This window comes from Passer domesticus, chromosome 9, assembly GCF_036417665.1.
Source record: "Passer domesticus isolate bPasDom1 chromosome 9, bPasDom1.hap1, whole genome shotgun sequence".
Lineage (NCBI taxonomy): Eukaryota > Metazoa > Chordata > Aves > Passeriformes > Passeridae > Passer > Passer domesticus.
In genome coordinates, this window is record NC_087482.1 from 46,162,623 (window position 1) to 46,184,892 (window position 22,270).

General features: G+C 52.2%; 1 protein-coding gene across 2 annotated transcripts in view; it reads right to left on the reverse strand.

Moving 5' to 3' along the window:
* Positions 1-990: 990 nt before the first annotated feature.
* The window catches only part of PLXND1 (plexin D1), a 69,123-nt gene continuing 47,843 nt past the window's right edge, over positions 991-22,270 (reverse strand). For both annotated transcript variants that reach the window (XM_064433181.1, XM_064433180.1), the window contains exons 23-36: positions 21,179-21,286; positions 20,511-20,641; positions 19,994-20,192; positions 14,067-14,213; positions 13,214-13,370; positions 12,912-13,015; positions 11,880-11,943; positions 10,995-11,029; positions 9,812-9,916; positions 8,922-9,085; positions 7,375-7,522; positions 5,089-5,229; positions 4,218-4,292; positions 991-3,577 (exon numbers count right to left, since the gene is read on the reverse strand). In XM_064433181.1, coding sequence (XP_064289251.1) covers positions 3,461-3,577; positions 4,218-4,292; positions 5,089-5,229; positions 7,375-7,522; positions 8,922-9,085; positions 9,812-9,916; positions 10,995-11,029; positions 11,880-11,943; positions 12,912-13,015; positions 13,214-13,370; positions 14,067-14,213; positions 19,994-20,192; positions 20,511-20,641; positions 21,179-21,286 — 1,695 coding nt within the window. In that variant the 3' untranslated portion in view covers positions 991-3,460. The remainder of the gene's footprint in view (positions 3,578-4,217; positions 4,293-5,088; positions 5,230-7,374; positions 7,523-8,921; positions 9,086-9,811; positions 9,917-10,994; positions 11,030-11,879; positions 11,944-12,911; positions 13,016-13,213; positions 13,371-14,066; positions 14,214-19,993; positions 20,193-20,510; positions 20,642-21,178; positions 21,287-22,270) is intronic.

Below are 22,270 nucleotides of genomic sequence, written 5' to 3' on the forward strand. Positions count from 1 at the left end.
GTGAGCTCCCATGGATCAGTGTATCACACTTCCATTTAATAGCTTCAATTGCCTGAATTCCTCTTGCTCTGCCCAGAGCAGGGCCCTTCTGAAGGTTGTGCTGATCGTGTAAGGGGTTACAGTCCTCCCCGGTGGGAGAAAATAAGTGGAAGTAAAACTCTTTCCAAAGAGGATTTTGTTAATCTCAACTGGCCTTGCCATTGCCCTCCAAGGCTCCTGGCCTTGCTTTGGGGCTTAAGCAAGAGCTGAGCAAACTCACTTCCCTTAAACTTCAGCCTTTCTGTGCTGATCCATCCTTAATGGAACTGGAACCCGTGTGCCCCCAGGGACAGGGTGGGGAATGTGGCAGCACTAACTGAGCAGAGTTCACTGGATTCTCAGAGAGGGGTGGCCTCAGAGCACCACTCACGTGTGGAAATGTCCCCAACAGCATCAGGGAGGGACTGTGTCCTCCCTCTCACCAGCCACCAGGTATGATATGCAAAGCTCTCCAGCTTTGAAAGAGGCCAAATAATTTAATGGCTGGATTTGGCTTTGCAAGGAATCAACTTCCTAGTGGAAGAAGAAAATCCCTCTGGTGTCTGGAAAGCACAGATTTTACTAGGGCAGGGGAAGATTCAGCAATGCTGTGGTTATTAGGGGCCCTGTGCCACAGCTGGTGTCGGGGTGCTGCAGCTGCAGACCCGAGTCTGGCACAGGGAGGCACCTGACAGAGGTGAGGGTGCCTGGCAGCAGCTGCTGCTCTGGGGTTATTGATCTTCGTGTGCCCAGCGCTGGTCAGTTCAGGTGCTGCTGTCCTCATGCTGATTGTCCCCTCCCGTGCCTGGTCCAGGAAGGAACTGGGGCATTGGCTGAGTGTGTGAGGGGTACAAACCTGTTCTCACTCGCTGCTGACCCCACACATGGTGTGTCTTGTGTGTGCAAAACTTGTCTGTGCAGGTGTCACCCACGTGTCCTCCCCGTGTGCTTGCAGGAACTGCACTCCACAGGTTCAGCACCTTGTTTTATTACAAAGATAGGCTTTGCCAGGAGTCTGCCACTTCCACTACACAGCAGGTAAGGGCACTACACCCACAACACGTGCCAAAGTTTAAAAATATCTTACAAAGGGCTTGGAGGTTCAAGGCAACACTACAAACCCTCTGCTAAAGTTGTTCCTTTAAATGGTTGTAGCAACTACTTTTTCTTTTTTTTTTTTTTTTCCTTTTTCTTTTTTTTTTTTCTTTTTTTATTTTTTGGCTTTGGAAAAGAATTAAATAATAAAACAATAGCCCCAATACATGGCCCAGCCATAACACCTGGAGGCAAACTCTACTTACTCTTAGCTCACCTGTATCCTTTCCCTGTAATAAACAACATGGGGCTATAGCTCCATGGTCCTTTCCCTGCCTCCAGCCAAGCTCAACATTCTCTGCTACCTTGGTCCTTCTCACCCTGGCCATTCTTGTGCTGGGCCTGCCTACATCTCTGGCAGCTATTCACAGTTTCTAAAAGACAAAAACATCAAGAAATTTTTGTGAAATCACTTTCAAAATAAAATGTAGCCCAGCTACATTCTTAGAGTTTCTATTCTGAAGCCACATCCTCAGCAAAGACATTGAGACCTCCACAGTGTAAGTACTTTTTCTGTAGTTCTCTTTTAAAAAAACTCTGTTCTTCCCCTTTCCCTCCCCTCCCTCCCCACCTTTTAACATACTGGATAAAGTCTACTGTTTGTTTTAAAATAGATATCTATGTACACATACACAACTCTGATGTTCTGGTTTCTGACAAATGTGGCATTACTGGAAATGATGGAATGGAGACCACCTGTCCATGGCAGTGAATCACCCAGGAGTTTTGGTGGACGAAGTCATCCAATGCCAGAATGCATCCTAGCCAGCTGGATGACCACCAGAGGCTTCCTCGCCCCCTCCTGCAGTGAGGTAGTGACTGTGTTTCTTTCCTGGCAGCTGGAGCAGTGGCTGTGGTGGTCAGCCCTGTGGGCAGGAGCCCTTGCCCATGCAGGGTGCTGGTTTGAGCACGTGGCTGTGTCCAGCCTCCACGGGGGCCTGTGTGACACCGGAGTGGCCACAGCTCCCCAGGCTGCAGGAGGGAGAACAGGCCACCAGGCTGGGCTGGCAGGGTGGCACGGGGCTGTCTAGTGTCGGGCAAGCTCCATTTGTCTGCCACTGGACCCTCTCAGTGACCCCAGCCTAGCTGGGACAGTCTCCCCCTCAGTTTGCAGCCCTGGGTGCTGGAGATGCTCTGCTGGCCTGTGTCACTGCTGGGCTGGCAGCAGTTGGGCCCTGTCCCTCTGCCCTTAAGGGCTGAAAGCAGGCTGGCCATGCAGCCAAGCCCGCTGCCGTGCTGCTCTCAGGTACCAGCCCCAGGGCTGGGCCCAAAGCAAGCAGAATAAGCTGCTTTAGGAGACACCTCTGCAGGCCTGGCCTCGTGTTTGGTGATGCTCACAGGGAGAGGCAGAGGCAGTGCTGTCAGGTGTTTGGCCTGTGCTTGGCCTGAGGCCACTGTCAGGGCTGCCAGCAGGCCCAGGGCAGGAGCAGCGCCGCTGTCAGGGCTGCCAGCAGGCCCAGGGCAGGAGCAGCGTCACTGGGCTGAGGGCTGCAGTGCCATGGACACGTGTGGAGCCAGCGTGGTGGGCAGCAGAGGGGCAGGTCCTTCCCCACGCACTGCGCCACGGCTGGTGGGCTGGTGAGTGCCCACCTCCCCTCTGTGCTCCAGCCACACACGAGAGCCCAGGCAAGGGGGAACAGCCCTTCCATGCTAGCACACACTGGGCTCCCTGCAGCTCCCAAACAGCTGCCTCCATTAGGGATAAAGTGCTTTCACCTTGCCTTAGCTGCTTGGGAAGCAACTGCTTTGTCTCAGCCTCGAGTTCCCTGTGTTGCCCAAGTCTCAGATGGAGGAGTGGTAATGTTTACACATACAGTACAAAAATTAAAAGGCACAAATATACACAGAATGCAGCAGATAGTGAACAGCTGATAAGAGTCCCTGATGTTGGAAAAACAAGGATGTTAGAGGGATGGCGTGGGATCTCAGGCTATGATGGTCTTTGCTGTCTGTGATCATTACTCCCTGAGGTGACCCTTCTGCTTTGTGTCTGTTCCAGCCTCTGCAGCCCCGTCCCAAGGAACCACGCACAGGGATGCACGGAGTGCTGACGGCTTGGGTGCTGACCAAGGGGAAAGTGGTGAACTGAGCTTGCCACAAGGGTCATGACTCCATTTCTGGCTGGCAAGAACAAATAAATTATGGGTGCCACAGTGCAGACCAGAAGAGTTTTAGCTGCTCGGAAAGGTGTCTTGTGGCTTCTTGTGAAGTGAGGCAAACTCGTGAGCCAGACCCACCCCCCTCCACAAGGCTGGTTTGAGTATGACCAAGGTAGGCCTGCGGCTGAAGGCAGGGTCCCTTGCGGCACTGTGCTGCAAGAAAGGTCACTTCTAGGGCTGCAGCCAGCCTAGGCTTCACTGCAGGACTCATAGATGTTGTCCTCCATGAGAGCAATCACTTGCTCAAATTTGTGCTGGAGCTGGGTGCGCTTTGTCGTGGGGTTTGCGTCCAGGGCGGCCACGATCTGCGGGAGACACAGGCAGGCAGGGTGCTGAGGCAGTGTGGGGTGCCCACCTGCCAGCCCAGCTCACCCCACCAGACCTCTGGAGCCCAAATTCCAGCCAGAGCTCCAAAGGCGAGAGCCCACCCAGCCCCACAGCCCCCATGCTCACACCCCTGGCACCCCTGCTGTCCTAGGGTCCCTGGTCAGGGCTAGGAGTGGAGTGATACATGACAAAAATGCACTGCTGTAATAGAGCTGAGGGCACAGCACCAGCCCACAGGTTGTAGGGGGGCAGGAGCCAGCCAGGGCCACTGCGTCAATGGGGTGGGGACAGCAGGCACAAGTTAATATGGGGGTGACCTTATCTGTATGTTTTGCTCGCCTGAAAAGGTCTGTACATCTGGCAGCCCTTCTTCAGCCCAGCCAAATGCCATTAAGATCAGCTGTGAATAGTCAGCCTTCTCTTCCAAGAAGTTGCCAGCCAAGGGACAGAGAGTAGGTGCATCTGCTTATGCATCTATTACATATGTTCTGCAGTTATGCACACCCCAACAATCCTGCTCTGTGGGACTGGATGCAGGTGTCTGCCTGCGGGGTTACTGCAGGGTGGTTCCTCCCTTGCCAGGCAGAGCAGAGCCCACGTGCTGTCAGCCCCACTCACCTGGGAGCGGTATCTCTTGGCGTACTTGTATATCTCAGCCATGGCGACATTGGTGTTGAACTCATTTCGGTATTTCTTTTAAAGACAGAAAAGAGAGGGGACAATATTAGCAGGATGGAGCACGTGAGTTCCAGCACAGCCAGCTGGGACTGACTGTGGTAAAAGCAGGTTGTGCTTGGCTTTATTGGTACAGCTGGATTTTTAAGGAAGGTGCATTTGCTTGCATCAGGATGGGTCTTGGTCTTTTCAAAGCCAGCTGTAAATACCCACACTGGGCAGCACTGCATATCCCTCTGTGCCCAAAGCCATTTCACAGGAGGGGGCCGTGCACCAGCTGCGCTGCGGAATATCAACAGAAAAATCCTGCTTGGTGCCCAAAGCTAAAACACCCTGGCGAGAAGGTTTGATTTTGAGGAACCTGTGGTGCATCTCTGGCAGGACTCTGATCTGGACTGTGGCTGCCAGCTCTTGAGGCTGATACCAGGGCTGGCTGCCTGGGACTCAGGGCTGTCCCTGACAGTTGTGCCTGGGAGCCAGCTGGCTGGGTGGCTGCGGGACTGCAAAAATCCTTGTCCAAACTTCCTGGCTTTTTGGCACTGAATTTTGCTCTCAACTCCCAGTGGTGCCAGAGCTAGTTAGGCTCAAGCAAACTCATGGGTCTTTACTGCAGCTCTGGCAGTAATTGAAGATGCTTGGAATTAGGTCAGATGATGTTTATGTGTGGAAGTTTCAGGAAAAATATCCTTTCTTGTGTGCTCCTTCCAGCATTTAAGCAGTAGCTGATTGCAGCCTATGTGCATCCCCTGCTGTTGCCAGGCTCCAGCAGGACACTGAGCCTGCAGACTCAACCCCATCCTCTCCCCCCGCTTACCCGTGACTCCTCGGCCAGGTGGGCGTTCATCTCCTGCTCACTCAGAGGGGGCATGTCGTGGATTTGCTTGTAGTATCTCTGCACTATCTTCCGGTACTCGGGGATCTCCTTGGCATACAGCAGTTTGTTGGTTGGGGAGTCCTAGGGTGAGACACTGAACTCAGGCACTGGGCTGTTCCCAGCTGCAAACGTTATCCTCTTTTCAGACCAAAGCACCAACACCAGAGAGGAACCACAGCTGCAGCTGGGTGCAGGGGACAGCTTTGCCTTTGGTCCCAGCTGTCACCAGGGAGGACTGTGGTGCCAGACAGCACCGAGGCATGGAACAGCTCATGGCAGAACGGCTGAGACACATCAGGGATCTGTGGATGGGCACCATGTGCAGACACAGCACCATCCTGCTGCCCTTGCATGAGCTGGACATCCATCAGCTCAATGCCAGTGAGGGGGGTGGTGGGTGTGTGTTTTAATTTGCAGCAAATGCAGGCTAAGAGCACACCCAGCATCAGGCAGGGTGGCTTACAGCCAGGGGATGCTCTGCAGGTGAGGTAGCACACCTGTGCCACATCAAACACTTGGGCTCTGTGGTGCTGTACGTGGAAATTGGCAACAAGGGAAGGGCTTCTGCATGTAGTTGCTGGGGTTTCTTGAGTAGCCACATTGATTTAAGCTAAAGAACAAAGCTATCTTACAAGTTGAACTTCGTCAGCTGAAATGTTGATTTTGGATTTTTCATGTAGCTTTGATTTATTTTGCATTGGCTAATCCAGCCTGCCTGGCCTAAATTGAGTGCACGTAAAGTAATTAACAGAGAATACTGAATTCTCTTGATTAATGTCAGCTTGGAGACAGCAGCCTTAACCTCCCAGCCACACAACTGGGTTGTACCAGTGGAGGCACAACCCTGCTGCCCTCCTTGCAAACACAGCATGAATAATTTTAACCTCAAGGCAATCCTGCCCTCCTGATTTCATTACCCCAGGAATGAACTTGGCTGACTAGCCTTGTGTTGCATCCCCAAAGGGAATGGCCCCAGGCTTGGGGACACCAAAGGGAGTGAGATCACCACGTCCTGTCCTGCCACCCTGACACATGTGTGGGACTGCTCCCCAGTGCTCTGACAGGTGGAGAGGGGAGGGGCCCTGCTGATGGCACAGAGTGGTGGGTTCTGCCCACGGGCAGCATGCTTGGCTCTGTCAGGCAGGAATAGGGGAGCCCGGGGTGACTCCAATCTGCTGCTGCAATCTGTAGCTTGGCTAGTGCTGCAGGAGAACAGGAAACGGGCACCAGATCCCACAGCAGTTTATTTTCAAACCCAGTGACAAGTCATTGTGAGACTATGGCCAACTTACAGACAGCCTGCTCATAGCATTTTTTTTTTTCCTTGGAAACATGAAGGAAAACCATGCTTCCTCTTTTCTAAGTTATTTTTTAATTTGTGTCTGATTTGTATCTATGATGAAAAGATGGGCACTGGTTTCTTAACTGCTTGTGCACTGTCAATGTGTGGACTGAGTCTGCTCTCACATTTGCAGTATCGAGAGCAACGTGCTGAAACCAAGGGAAGAATCCGGTCTGGAAAATGCTCAGTGAAACACTGCGTGTACATGCAAGCTGATTTTTATGCTGGGGATTTATTCTTCCCACATTACTCAACAATTCATTCACTTATACTATTGTATTCCAGAGAAGTGTTTCCATCTGCTGTCTGACTCCAGCTGACCCCTCTTCCCCTCATCTGCCACTTGACAAGGACAAATTGTAGGTGTTTCGTAACACATGCGAAAAAAAGACCAAAACCCAAACAAACAAAAACTCAAGCGCTCATTAGATCTTCCTCCAGCATTAACCTCTCCCAACAAAGGCTTCCTGCAGCTCTGGGGCTGGGGGTGCAGCGCCCACCCCCTCACTGCAGGGTGTCCCCCAAGTCACACACTGTCACTGCCAGCCTCTGGGGTGGGGGGGCAGTGGGGGTGACTTACAGCATTTCTTAATAAAACTTTTTTATGCCAGGAAGTTTCAAATGTCAGCACTGTGCTCAGCCAAGGCAGTGGGAGAAAAGAGAACATGCACATGGGACGTCTTCCTGCCTGCCAGCCTTAGGGGCTGTGCGTGGGGCTGGGGGGTTGGAGCCCTGTGCTTGCTTGGAGCAGGCTCAGCTCCCCCACGGGTGTGCTGAGCCCACCAGCCTCTGGGCACAGCCACTGTGGCTGGTGACTTCTGGCAGCCCCTTCCCACCCTGGGTCCCCGTCTGAGGCTGCTGAGAGGAGCCTGGGCTGCAGGTACCTTGCCCAGCTGCAGGTCGGAGAGCGAGCAGGCATCGATGAAGGCCTGGGCGATCACTGACAGGCAGGCGTCGATGTGGTCTGTCTTGTCGATGTCGAACACAAACTGCGGGTTTTTCAGGATGTTGACCCAAAACCTCAGTGGTAGGCTGCAAAGGGAAGGATCCGGGGACAGGCACGAGATGGATTTTTGTGTACCAAAGGAAGAGGGTCGGAAATGCAGGAAAGGTGAACACAGAAAGGGAGTAGCAGAGAGGGAAGCTGAGGAAATGAGTTCTGCTATTTAATCACCCCTGGTACAGATCCCTGCCTTGATAGAGGGGCAGGGACACACCTTCACCCTCACGACATTTTTTCAGGCTGGAGGACGTGGCACACAAGGCCTTCTCTAGGCACGCACATGCCCCTGCTCCTTCAGCAGCTGCAGGGCCAGAGAGGCACCAGCAGCTTTGCCTGTGTGGGTCTGTTGAGTCAGGCTTCCCACTTGCTGTTGTTTGGAGCAATGGTGTCACCTCCTTTTCCCTCTTTCCTGACACTAACCCATCATCTGGTTCTGACAGTGAGCCCCCAAAAATGCGTTTCATCTGTCTCTTTTTCTGTTCTCGCATCATTTTCTCCTTCAGCTATTTCACTGCTGATATGCCACAACACAGCTTCAGTCTGTTGCTTACCCTTCCTACCCTCCACAGCAGCTGAGAGGTGAAAACCATTGTAAGTCTTGGCTCTACAGGCCAGTGAAGGTAGAAAAGGGTAGGCAAATCTGTTGCCCAATTGCTGTATCTGCATGCCTGCTTTCCCAGCAAAATTTGGTTTTAGTTTTCACACATTGGGCTGGAAACAGGTCCTGTCTCCACAGTCTCCAAACTGCTGAGCTTCTCCTTGACACTCTCTCCAAGATCCCTGCTCTCTCCATTTAAGTCCTCTGGTTTCTTTCCTGCACTATTTCCCCTTCACTTTGGCTCCTCCACCCCATTCCTGCTGCTCATGTCCCTCAGCACCACTCCAGCTGGTGCCACTGCTGCAGTGCCACCAGCAGCCACTGTCCCAGCACAGCTCCCAGAGTCCCCTGAACACCCTGGAGACTCAGCCTGCTTACAGACATAAGCAGGAAAAGTGCCACTAAAGGGCTGAAAAGGCAGAAAAGCAATTGAAAAGGATCCAAATATGCGGTTTTAAAATTTCCATGATGTTTTTAAGACCTGACATGGTCTTGGACTCTGTCTCAGATCTCCAGTGCTTGCAGCTGACACCATTGCTGTCTGCCATCATCCTATTTCTCCTTTCATTATTTGTGTGTGCCAGTTCTTTCGGCCCTTTGTCTGCCCATGCCTCCTCTTTCAGCTCACTGTTCCCCTGGGCTTCATATTTGTTCAAAGCTCTCCAATCCTGTGTTTGGCTTCATCTTTCACAGCCCTCTCTGCCACCCTCCCTGTTTTCCAAGTCCCTCTTCTACTTTTAGCAATCTAATGATTAGTCCAGGACACAGGGTTTTGCAACTGCTGCTCCCAAGAGATGGAAGGAAGAAAAGAAGGATTTCCTTTTCCAAACCTGTTGGTCTTCCAGATGTGCAGAGTGTCAGGGTCTGTGATCCCTCTCTTCTCTGCCTGTTCCTCTAGGAAGTCAAAGAAATACTTCACAGCCACGGGTGGTTTATCGTCTCGGATACTGAGAATGGCTTTGAACAAGTCATCCAGGAACTTCTGGAGTGTCCCCTGCAGGACAAGGACACAGTGGATCCTGGGGAGAGCAGCAGCACCCAAGTCCAGGAGAACGGCAGAGGGGCTGTGGCTGCTGCACACTAGGGGAACCCTTTGCTGCCAGTTGGATAAGTCAGAAGAGAGAGGGGATGCCAAAGCAGGGAGGGAACAGTTTGTTTGTGGATAGTGATATAATAAACTTGCATTTGGGGTTAATTTCTTTTGGCATGGAGATTTTCTTTCTTACTGCTGGGATCTCACATCTGTGCTTGTTCTGTACTCCACAGACAGAGAAGACCAGAGACTGCTGGCCATCCCTGTGATCTTTGCTTCAGTGAGGCACCATGCTGGGATTAAAGATGGGCCAGATCTGACCTCAGATCACACAGACATTTCTTGTGCTGCCACAGCTGAGCATCTCCATCTCCTGTCCCAGCAGCATCTCTTTCTGGGGAGATGGGTTCAGGTCTCAGCTTTGCATCTCGAGCCCCGAGGCAGCCAGAATCCCTTTTGTCTGCACAGACCCCAGTCCATCACAGAGAGATCATGGGGAGCATCACACAGCAGCAAGGATGAGCTGGGGAAGCTGGAGGGACCCCGAGGAGCCAACAGCCTCACTACACATGCTCCAGCCACCCAGAGCAGTCCCACTGCCTTCGGGGAGCAACCAGCCCTGCAGCACTCCTTCCCTGGAGCAGGCTTCTCCCAGCAGACCACAAACGGGGGCAGCCCAGCTCCTACCTTGGTAGAGAGCAGCCGTGTCAGGTAGATCTCTGGAAGAACCTTCTTCCTATGGCTCTGTCTGTGGGACTTCTTGTGTTCCACTGATTCGTCAGTTGGGAGAACCTGGTTCCAGATAAAGCACATGGTCAGAGCACTCTTCCCTGAAAGCATCCCACTAAATTTTCCTTTCAGCATAGAATTTTAACCACATATAAAATTCAATTAAAAAGCGGTTACTGCTTTATAAACACACCCTTATATGGCTTTAAAAAAGTGATCCATAATATTCAGTTGTATGACATTTGTTTCTCCTGTGCTCTTTATTGCCTCTCTCACCCTAGATGAAGGAAATTAACCCATCCATCTTCCTCTGCACGCTGGCCTGCTTGCCCCCGTGGGCTGGGCTGCACCTCAGGCTCCCAGCAGCAGTGCACATGGCTTCTGCAGAAACCAGCTTTGCTTGGATTTGGAAAAAGGACAGTATGTAGGAATGCTGGCTTTTTCAAAACAAAAATTAATATTCCACTGGTTGGGTCAGTGAATTACTCTCTAAAATGACAAAGCAAGCAACTGACATCCATCTTGGCATTGTTTCACATGTGAACAGTTGGTTTCCCATCCCTTCTCCCTCCTTGCTCTGCATGTGTGTGTGTGTGTGTGTGCTTCTACTTGAGCATGAAAATGCTTGCAGAGAAAAAAAACCTCAACCAGGCTATAAAATATTGTTGTTGTCCATAACACCTTTTTTCATAACAGCTTTTAGCAGCATTTAGCACTTGGCACTGCCAGCACGGCGCAGCAGCAGGAACCCCCGGACCTGCTCAGCCCGCGAAGCAGGCGGGATGCCAGGAGCTCCCAGCAGGTGACAGCCGAGGTGTCGCAGACGCCACCACTGACACTGCCTGCCACGCTCTGACCTCGCCCCTGAGCTCTCCCTGGCTGCCAGCAGCTCGATCGGACACGGCAATTTCTCTGCCATCCCAGTAATTCTTTATCATGTCCCTCAGTTTGTCTACAGATAAAGCTTTTTATCTACAGATCACCTTTCTGCGCCTCTTCGAACCCTGCTGAAGAGAACTAATGAGCCCTGCTGCAGCTTGTTCATCACATCTGGCACTACAGCCCACAGACATAATTTAAGTTAATATCAGCAGCCCCCACATGCAGCCATCATCCCTGCAGCCAGGAGAGGGATACTTACCAAATGGAAGTACTTTTCAGTGTCCAAATCCTTCACTGTGAAGAAGAAGAGAGACACAGTGGCTCAGTCAGGGGGGCTCAAACTGAAATCCACCTCCACTGGTGACCTTCATTTCAAGAGGCATCTGAACCCCAAGAATCCCAACACCAAGCTGGCATTCTCACCCACAAGCGATCTCAGCATTTCTCCTGGTTTTGGGGTTGTTTATTGCATTATCAGGCTCATGGCAAAGTACCCTAGGAAGTATTTAAGGTGCACCTGAGGCGTCCCAAGGGATGTTTTAAGAGCCTCAAGAGGGCACAGAGCAGGGTGAGCACAGGGGCACTCCTGCACTGTGATGCCCTGCTGTGCCCCATTGTGCCACTCCTGGGATTATCCCGAGCCTCAGCATCAGGGCAGCTCAGTGCCAAGCAGCTCCTTGCCACAGCAGGCGAGCCAGGCTCTCTGGAGGCAGCCTGGAAACAGGGCTTGAAATTCCTTGTTTAATGTGGATTTTGTCTCACTTGGTCTGTTTTCACTCTGCACAGCCTGAAACCTAGAAATGCACTGGCAAGGGACTGAATATATGTAACTGGGAGGGAGAGGACTTTTTCAACCAAGTGATTTCAGATTCTTCCTTTTTCTCACTCTGTCAGCACAGATTGGATGCCAGCTCCCAGTGAGGGTGTGAGATGGAAGGTGCAAACACCTTGAGGGCTGGGAGAGCACCCTCCGCCCCATGAGGCAGAGGGAGGAGATTGGATAGCACATGTTTAGAGTCACTGCATCCACAGCGCCCAGGAACGGGGGCTGGCAGGGTCTTCCAGCATCCCCAGCCACAGACAACCCTCTGACAATGGAAGCATTCCTGCCCAGTCATCAGCAGCAGGGAAGAAGAGATGTTACCTCTGCTCAGCGTGGTGTCCTTCTTGTCCGTCAAACTCATGGCCAGGGATGCTCCTTCAGGGATCTATGGAGGAAGGGAAGAGCACACCTTGATGATAGGGGCCTTACCAGTGCCTCCCTCCTCCTGTGGACATCCCAGGAGCTGGTGGGTGCTGGTGCAATCATAGCTCTGCCACAAACATCCCCCGAACCTGCCTTGCCCTGTCCCCCATTATGCTGAAAGGGAATTTTCAAAACAATTACAAGAGAGTGAGGCTCTCAAACCCGATGGGAATTGGGCAAATACACGTATCTAAGGTGCATTTTTGGATGTCGACACCAGGTGATTTGAAGAGGAAGGAGAGTTTGGCTGTGCAGGGGCTGGTTTGCCATTCCCCAAAGGGGAGAAGGGAGCGGTGGCAGGCGGGGGCTGGCGCAGCCTCTGTGCTCAGCTCGGGGGCAGCGTGCCAGCAGCACGGCTGCTGCCCCGATAACCGTGCCAGTGAGCACTCAGCTCCACTTCTGTTTTCCAGGCACGGCCGCACACCAGGGAGGATTACGCTTCCAGGCATACCAGGGAATATGAAAATCGTTAAGTATTTCTGGTTTCATTTAATTTTAAACAGAAAAACAGTCAAGAAAACAATCTGATTCACCATGTTTCCTCATATTTATGGCCTCACTTCCTCGAGTATCCCTATGCTCTCAGAGCAGGCTCTGACAGTTGTAGCTGCAATTTCAGCAGGAGTGCGGATCAAGAGCACAGTGATACTAATCAGGCAGGCTGGTGGCCCTTGGGAATAAGAGCTTTCCCCCCCTCTTTCTGTTGTCAGTAATAACTTGTTTTGCATGAAGAGTGTTAATTAGTTTCTGTGTGTTGCAATATTAACGAGATTCTCGCCAGGGCAGATGTCTATTCCCTGGAAGCTCTCACGGAGCTATGGCAACCTCTCTGCTTGTTCCTGATGATCCCGCTTTGGAGGGGAACGCAGCTGGCCCTGGAGGCCAGGCAGGCTCCGAGGAGGCAGGGCTCCCCAAGGTGGCTGGCTTTACCTTGTAATGTGCCAGTGTGTTGAGTTTCTTCCTGCCGTCCTCCACCACCGAGGTGTCGTCGAGGTCCCGCAGGATGTAGCTGTCAGTGCTGGTGGCGAACCACTCTGAACACAGAGAGGGCAGAAGTGAGAGCCCAGCCCGAAGGAGGCCAGGGCCAGGGGGTCTGGGACGGAATGGCTGCCCTGATGTCTGCCCTCCTGTCTGTGCTGCTTCACCCACTGCTCTGACAGGCACCAACAGCACAGCTTTAGGTGCTTCACCTGTTTTTACAGAGTGGCTGGTCCCCTGCACCTGGCCCTTACCGAGGTCAACGTCTTCCACCCTTGGCCACTGGGAGTAGGGGACGTTCTTGCAGAAGGCCTCCAGAATTTTCTCTTTCACTTGACTCAGTGTGTCCGTGTCCATGGCTCTGACACTCAGGGAGTCCATCCCACAGCCTTGGAAGGAGACGTTGAGGTTCTGCAGGGAGAGGCTCTGTCAGGGACAACCTGCCTGGTTCTGCTGGCTCCCAAGAACGCTTGGAAGCTGCAGTGTCTGCACAACTCTGGCTGGTGCACCCTGGGCCCCGTGCTGATGGAAATCAGGCTGAACTAATGTGGCCATCAATGCTTTACAGCATGAGAAGCACTGATTTACAGCCCCAGGGGCTGAGGGCTCTGTTGACCAAGCTGGGAGAACACAGCAGGCCCCTTCATGTTGTCTTGGTAATGGGGTTTGATCACCACGAGGCAGGAGGAAGGGTCAGCCCCCATTACCAGCCATGTCCTCAGTTGCTTGGCTCCAGCTGGTGACTAATGGGACCAGCAGAGCTCATTGCTCAGCCTCTGCTTGATGCAACAGGCCAAGCTCCACTGCTTAAACCAGCTCTGAGCCTGCTGCAGTGCATGGAGCCCTTGAGAGCTCCTGGACAGTGGACAGGCAGCTGTGAGGGCCTCCAGGCTGCCACAGCCACCCGCTCAGAGACCTGGGAGGCACAGCCACTGCCGCAGTTGCAGCCCAAAGCTGCAGGGCAAGGAGAGCAATTCTTTCTGTAAGAAACCCTCTTGTCTTTTTGTCTGGGTACCTTCTCTCAGCAGCTGTGCAGACCTGAAGGCTGTGAGCAGGGATCTCCCTCTCACCCCAGCTGTGGGGAAGCCCCAGCACATGGCTACTCACCCTCGGCTTTGCCTCTATGTTCTCCCTCAGCAGCCACTCCTCATTCAGGGTGTACCTGGCCTTCCCTGTAATGGCATCGATGGAACCCTTGTTAATCTGCTGTTTGATGGCACAGATCAGCAGGAAGAAGGGCTCTCCAACTGTCTCCTGGGGAAAGGAAAGAAGGCCAAGTCAGCAGAGCGGGCCTGGTGGTGCCAGGTCCATCAGCAGCGCGGCAGGGACAGGCTCTGTGTGGACAGTGAAGGTGCCTCCACACCAGGGAGCAGGACTAGTCCACCCCAGGTGCTGCCAACACCTGGTGGGGGCCACTGCCTCCCAGCTCCCACTTGCCTCTCTGAGGCTGCTCAGAAGTTTTCAGACTCGTGGCAACGTGACAGCGCAGATGGGGAAGAGGACACAACAGCCAACAACAGCCACAGGCCGTTTTTGGGGATGCTGTAGCTGTCAGCATCAACATACCCCATCCAAGGTCTGCGGCAAGCACTGGAGCTGTGGAATGCCACCGACGGGCTGTGCCAGCCTGTGCTGCCTCAGGGGCAGAGCTAGGATGCTGCTCAGAAGGCAGGGGCATATGCATGGCTGTGCTGAGCAGGGACATGCACACATGATACTCAGCAAAATGCAAATGTGCATTAATTTACATGTGAATTACACAGGAACAGGGAGAATTGAGCATACTGTGCTACAGAGATGCTTCCTGCAATCTGACAGGGTGCAGACTGTACAACATGCTGCACTCAGCAGCATGATGGGGCTGGTGTGCACAAAAATCCAAGAACAGAGGTATTTGGGCACCCAGCTTTCTCATGAACATGTCAGGCAAACCCCTCATTGCACTGCCTGCTTTGCCACTGAACTCCATGGGAGTGAGCCCACAGCCTGGGCCTGTGGCTCTGGGAACCAGCGTTCATACTTCTCATACCACAGCAGAGCCCTCATCACAGCAAAACAGAGGATCAAGGTCAACAAGCTGTTCCCATGTGACAGCAAGCAAACACACCATTTAACTCCTTGCATTCATCAAACCTAAGTTCATGGGAGGGAGGTGAACTGTTGCAGTCCTGTAACAAGAATGAAGAATATAACAGGGAGCCATCTATTTCTGGTGTGATTCAGCAACACAGTTTAATGCCAAATTTCTGAGCCACTTCTGCCTGCTGCACTGATGTGCAAGGGAAACATAAGCTATTTTCTTAAGGAACTCTTCAGCTGTAGAGCACATCCCATTCTCCCTAATGTTCACGTTCAATTTCCTTCCAATGAGGCAAGTGCAAATTCTGCACATTTATGTATTCTGAGCCTCCCCCCTGCACACACGGGCCTGCCATCTGAGAGCCTGCTCAAGACAACAGATACCCCACGGTTTTGATATTTCTCAGCTAGGAACTGCTAAATCCTGTTCAATCTGCTTCTTAATTAAAACTTGGTGATTCTTTTATTCTAATTGCCCTATAAAATTGCTAATTGCTCAAGCAATTAGTTCGATGTCAATTTGGATGCGCTGCATTTGGTGCGGTTGATGATAGGGTGATACTGCAGGGCTGTCAGTGGGCACACGCTGCCTGTGCCAGCAGGGCACTCACTTCCTGTCAAGGGTAACTTCATGAACACCGGGGTGCTCCCTGGGGCTCCTGCAGGGGTCTAATGACTCCTGCAATGCTCCTGCGGGCAGGCAGCACAAAACGGGCTCGGAGCAGGGCTGCGGGTGCCGGAATGCAGGAATGCAGGAAGGCAGGAAGGCATGGCTGTCAGAATGTAGAGGAAGGTGTGGAGCCAGGAGGTGGAGAAGCTGAGGATCGCAAGGAGTGAAGAACGTGCAGAAGACACAAAGAGTTCATTTTGGAGAGAAAGGCAGAAGCAAGATATAACAAGGGGACAACACTGACATGGAGACCTCCTCGGGCTGCAGTACCACTGCCCTCATACTGCAAATTGCAAGACACCACTGGCTGGCTGCACACGGGGTCATCAGTGCCTGACACTGGCCATGCTACCAACAGGAACCCTGTTTGTGTCACACGTGAGCAGGGACAAGCCTGAGGCTAAACTCAGAGCTGGATTCTGGAGCCTTCCCATTCCCTCTGTGGGCAGCTCCAGCCACAGGGAGACTGCAGTGTCGCCAAAAACATGAAAAAAGGGTGAGTCCTGCTGGTATGAAAAGAGCATGGGCTGCACGGGTCAGGGCTGACCCTGCAGCACCTTCCTGCTCACACGAGGCTGCCCTGGAAGCGTTGGGGGCACTGCAGGGTGCAGGGGCAGGGTTTGGCCAGGCCAGCCCCAGGGACACGGCGACAGCGCTCCACTGCCGAGATGCTATTTCTGTTTGGCTTTTTGGCTTTCAGGCTCAGGAACTGTGGGATGCTATGGAAATCTGCAAAAGTGCTAATCAGACAGCGAATTTCAAAGCAGGGAAAGATGGGCTGGCAGGCAGGGACTAGAGATAAAATGGCAAACTTGTGAAACCTCCAGCATTGTTCGGAAAACTCATCTGGAAAGGAATCAAAACTGTCTTTGGACTTGGCTGGTTAGGAGAAAGGAAGTTTAACCAGAAGAGATCAGTGCTGATTCAGGACAAAAAAATACTTTAAAAAAACACAGTCTGGGGCCTTTTTTTCCTCCTATTGTGACTGTATTTTAATGAGACTTCATTTTCATTTTTGACTGAACTGTTATGGGCCCTTAAAGCCACCCAGGGCACTGAAATAACTGCAGTAATGGAAAGCACAGTTCAGGCTGGCAGGACTTGAACTGCTCCACGCACACGGAGCGTGGGAGGGCTTCGTTTTTATATGCTTGGGAAAACAAAAAGGTTTAGAGCACAGACTAGATTCACATGCTGCTGCCCTATTAACACAACTCTGACAAGTTATTATAGATGTCCTCCCAGGAACACACTACAGCCATTTCCAAAATGTTTTGGTGAGCCTATGGTGGGAACAGCACAGAAAACAGCTGCTTATCCCAAGTGCCTGCTAATTTTGGGACAATTATCTGTTTGCATTCTGTGAAGAACCAAACCTCCATCCCACATGCAAAACTTGGGTAAGCTTGGACCCAGACATAAAAGCCAAATTCCAGAACCCTACTTTTCCTTTAACATCCCAACCCTGTTAGGAGCCAGGCACAATGGCACCATGGTAGCTCACAGAGAAGACTTTCTTTTAAAGCTTTTTCCACCAAAACTGTAGCACAAAGTACAGACGTGCACCATTTCATCTACGATTCTCAGTTCTGCAGAAACAGAGTTCTGCATTGATTGTGCAAATGCTGGAAGTTACCACTGAGCCCCTCTGCAGCAAGCCCCTGCCAGCTGATCCAGCCCCTCTCACACTGAGCCAGCCCCTGCCAGTGGACTCCATCGCCTTCAGGTGCCCTCCACATGTGCAGGCCACAAATGCCTGTGGCCAGCAGCTCTTTCCCAGCTGAAGACAGCTCCTTCAAATCATTTTCCCCCAAAACACAAATGGACGGGCTGTTAGGCAGAGCATTAATGCGAAACAAATGTTTTGAGCATGTAGCGTTGACTTACAAGGGAAAATACAAGCACTTGGAATTTTTCCACTGCACAACGGCGGGGACTTTCACAGCAGCTGTTTCAAATAGACATTGTGATTAATGGGGATAATTCAGGAATGAAAACCAGGCCCATCATCACATGTCTGACAGAGCAGAGCTACAGGCAGGCAGGCAAGCCTTCTTTTTAACCAAGAAATGCCTCTCTGAAGGCAGCAGAGTTTGATCCTTAGGAACTCAAGGCACATGGGAGGCCTTTGGCTATTGCTACTATTTAAATCACAGCCCTGAGCTGACACCAGCCGTGTGGAAGGAGGTGCTGTCTGTTCCACCACAGCAGCTCCATCCTCATTTGTATTGTGGAGAAGATGCCAGCTCTGCTGATCTGGATCAAGCTCCTGTCCCTTTGCACAGCTGGACTTGTGTCACCTGGGACAAATTTCCTGTCCAGACACTCCTGTCTGATCAATTATTTTCCCTTTTCATATTTCAGGAGCAGCTCAGTGTCTCCTCTGATCCCACCCTCACTGTGGAGCATGTGAGATATCAGAGTCTCCTGGAAATCAACTTCATTGTGCATTTGCATTCAGAGATGGGAAAGAGGCTGCAGTGATGCTCTGCACTGCCACGGCTTCAGGCTGGGCATGGGAGGCCTGGAGGGGACTGCAAACTCATGTGTAGCCTTAGCCCCTGCCAAGAACCTGCTGCAGGTGGATGGAAATGCACATTCAGCCAGCAGCCTGACTCTGCAAAGGAGCCACTCACCTCACAGGACCTCACAGTCCTGCTCCCACCATACCCTGTTCTGTCCTCCCTCTGCGGGCCAGGGGGAAGCCAGCTCACAGCTCACAGCTCACAGCAGCACTGCCCAGCCCTGGGGATGGCCACAGCCCCTGGGATGGCCACAGCCCCCAGGGATGGCCACAGCCCCCCGGGATGGCCACAGCCCCCAGGGATGGCCACAGCCCCCTGGAGATGGCCACAGCCCCCAGGGATGGGCACAGCCCCCGGGGATGGGCACAGCCCCCAGGGATGGCCACAGCCCCTCGGGATGGCCACAGCCCCCTGGAGATGGCCACAGCCCCCAGGGATGGCCACAGCCCCTGGGATGGCCACAGCCCCCAGCCCCAGAGCAGCCTGTGGGAATGGGCAGCTCCCACCCGGTGCTGCGTGTGGAGCTCCTGCCACTAGTGAGCCGTGTAATGTGCTCAAGCCTTCAGGCCCACGTGATAAGGCTCCACTTTCCTCTTTTTCTTTTTTCCCTGAGAAAGCCTTCTTGCACAATGTCCATTTTTAGCACAAGCTGGAGCTGGATCAGATGCCTCACATGTGGTCTCCCCTCCCCAAAAGGGAAAATCAGCACTTTTTTTTCTCCAGTGGTTAACTACAGGCACAAAATCTGAAGATTAAAAAAAAAATTACTGATTTCCTCTTTCCTATCCTTACAGACTAGATAGCTGGGCTACACTGGCACAGTCATCCTGATCCACTCCAGTAACTCTTCCTTTATTTGACTGGCTAACTGTGTCAGCTAGAATGAAAGATTATGAACTACAAAACCACTAGCTTTAGGACAAAAAGTGATCCTCTGGAATCAGAAAACATCACAATATGTATGAAGACAATATAGAACCACTTCTGTGGATGTAGACAACACTTTGGGAAAAGAGATTTTTTCAAAGGCTTTTTCAAGGCTCTTCCCGCGGGTATAATGGGGTATCCTCCAATTAACTGCTGTGGAATCAATTAAGTTATTGCTCAATTCATCTGGGGAATTCCAAACAGAACTGGCAAATGTTGGAGATAAAGCACTGAGCAGATGGACTGCTGATGGCTCTGAGATGCCAAACATTTTCCTGCTCATTACTGAGAGAAGGCCGTCAGCCTCCTGGGACAGACACCCCACCTCTCCTGCTCAGATTTGTGCAGAACCACGAGGATTCCTCTGCATAAGAGGCCCCACACACCCATAGGCACCGACACAGAGCAGCCCCTGCTGCACTGCCCTTGGCCCTTCTGAGCTCGTGGCTCTCAGGACAGACACACTGACTGGCCAGCACGGCTGTGCCAGCCTGTCACAGAAACAGCTCATAACCAGGAGGGCCCCAAAACCTCCAGCCACCCTGGCTGGTTTTCAGCTCCCCTATGGCTCTTCTCAAGCACAGTGAAAATGCTGATCCGTGCTCTGGCCTGCCACAAAGACTAAGCCCTCCAAAATCCTGGGCAGAAGTGGAGAAGCAACTGAACTTCAGGTTGCTTTCCTACACCTGAATCATTCAGTTTGCCAAGTGTTAGTGACCATTCGAGTGGCACTGCTAGCAAGTGTCAGGTCCTAGGCTGTCCCCTGCATCCCTCATCCCTGCTGCACACAGAGGTGACCCTGCACCCACCACAGCAGGGACTGGTTCCCTTACTCTGAGATAGCTGTACATGCAGATGGACATCCAGTTGGTGAGCATCTTCTCCACCACAGATTCTGTCCTCCTCAGCATAAGCTTGGGGTTTTTGGAAGCTGAAGCATCTATTAGATCCACCAAGAGGTCCTTCATGATGCTGGTGTAATACTCCAGTTTCCCATGCAAGGCAATAGTGAGCAGGGAGGCCAGGTTACACCTGAAACACAGAATGATACAGGACTCAAGCCCCAGTCCAACAAGACTGAAGTGCTGACTGGCACTAAAATACCCAACACACAAAGGCAGACTTTCAGACAATTTTCATGAGCCTTCTTAACGGTGTTAGAAGTTCCAACCCTCATTCAGTGCTGCAGGACCTCAGGACAGCTTGCACACTCTTACTGGCAAGCCAAATCAGTGAGTGCTCTTCAGGGTTCATGGCCACCCACCTCTAACAGAAATGTGTAGGCAAGTGTGACTCAACCTTCCACTGAAACACACAGTCCCAGACAAGTCTTTGGTTCTGGGCTTTTACCTGTCTCTGACAGCAAAATCCTTTTGTTGTTCAAGAGCATGGACAAATACAATGAGAAAGTGCTTGTTGTTGAGTAAGGTGGAGAACAAAGAAATTCCTTCTTCCATGTTGGGTCTGCAGTTCTCAGGGATCTGAAAACAAATTTAGAAAGCAGACTTAGAAAACCCTGCTTGCTGTTTCCCTCCACATTTTATCCCTCCCAAGGGCAGGGGTGCCCCTACTGAGCACATAGATACTAAGAGGAAGACCCCTTCTTCCCTCTACCTGACACAGCCAGCAACTTTGCTGGCAAGGAACACCAGCTGGGTCAGTGGCAGTGGCCACTCCATTCTGTTCAGCACTCCTGAGGATACCTGGAGCACTGTGGCCAGTTTGGGGCTCCCCACTATGAGATAGATGGAGCAAGTGCAGCTGAGGGCTAACAAAACAATTAGTGGGTGTACAAGGAGAGGTGAACAGGGCTGGGTTGGGTCAGCTTTCAGAAGTTCTAGAGGGAGACCTTACTGCAGCCTCAGGGTTACAGAGCCAGGAAGGATCCCAGGCCAATGCTCCCCCACGCAAGAGCAGATTCACAGATCTGCCTTCTTCAGCTGGCCAAAGCTGATCCAGTGCTGGTCTGTGTTCATGGCTAGCAACACCCAAAAGTGTTCTGTTAGTGGGTTACTCACCTTCCACTCCCCCACCAGGAGTGGATGTGTTTCCTGGACCTGGGAGCCCACCTGTGAGCTGAGCTGCTGGGATGGCAGGATGTAGCACTCCTCGTAGAGAGAGGAACACTGGAACCAAGCACAGAGTTAGGGGAGGGCACCCGTGTGCTGGGCACCTCAGGGGAATAAGATGGGGAGGCATGCCACTGGGACTAAAGCCACCCATTCCAAAGACATGCACGGGGCTGGCTTGTGGAGCCTTGAAACACTTTGCAAGAGCCTCCTGAATGAGCAAACACCACAAGGATGGGGGGAGGCAGACGTCTGCTCAGACGCAAGGCTGTGAGGGCAGGGAGACTGCAAATAGAGTAATGTGATAGCTAGAAACTCCCAGAAGAGAAAGCTTTACAGAAGACTATATCAAAATAGAGGAGTTCTGGGTGTTTCAACATATGTAACTTTTAAAACAGATGGGAAAAATGTTTAAATCTCTAGCATTCATATACCAGCCTGAATCTTAAAGCCTCTAGTGTGCAGAGATATGGAGACTGGGTAACTGAAAAACCTGAGTAATAGCTACTAATGAAACACTCCGCAGTCATAAATCATCATCTCAGTCCTCAGCACTGACACACAACTGCCTCGGGGGTGAAATACAGCTGCAGTGAAGGGCACACAGGCACAGCAGCCGGTGACAGCAATGACGGCACCAGCACGTCTGCTGCAGCTCTGTAGGGACTCTGGGCAGACACACTGGGACTGGGTGCCCAGGGGACATCTGACTGGGACCACCACGCACCCAACCTTGGACAGGGAGGAAGGGAGAGACAGAGACACCCAAAGAACTCCTGAGGACTGGGCGAGCTGCTGGGAATGCTTGGGGCACCCTGCATGGGACAAAAAGCCCCTCTCCTGATTGCCACTTCACCCTTCAGCCTCTGCTGAATGAAGTGGGGTGACACTGAAGCCCCTGAGGAGAAGACCCCAGCACTCTGCTTGTGTGAGAGCTCTTTCAGAGGAGGTGTGCAATGGCCCCAAACAGGCAAGTCAGAGCAACTGCTGGGACAGTTGCCGCCAGCTTCTGTCATGTGTGAGCAAGCCCGAGCTTGTATG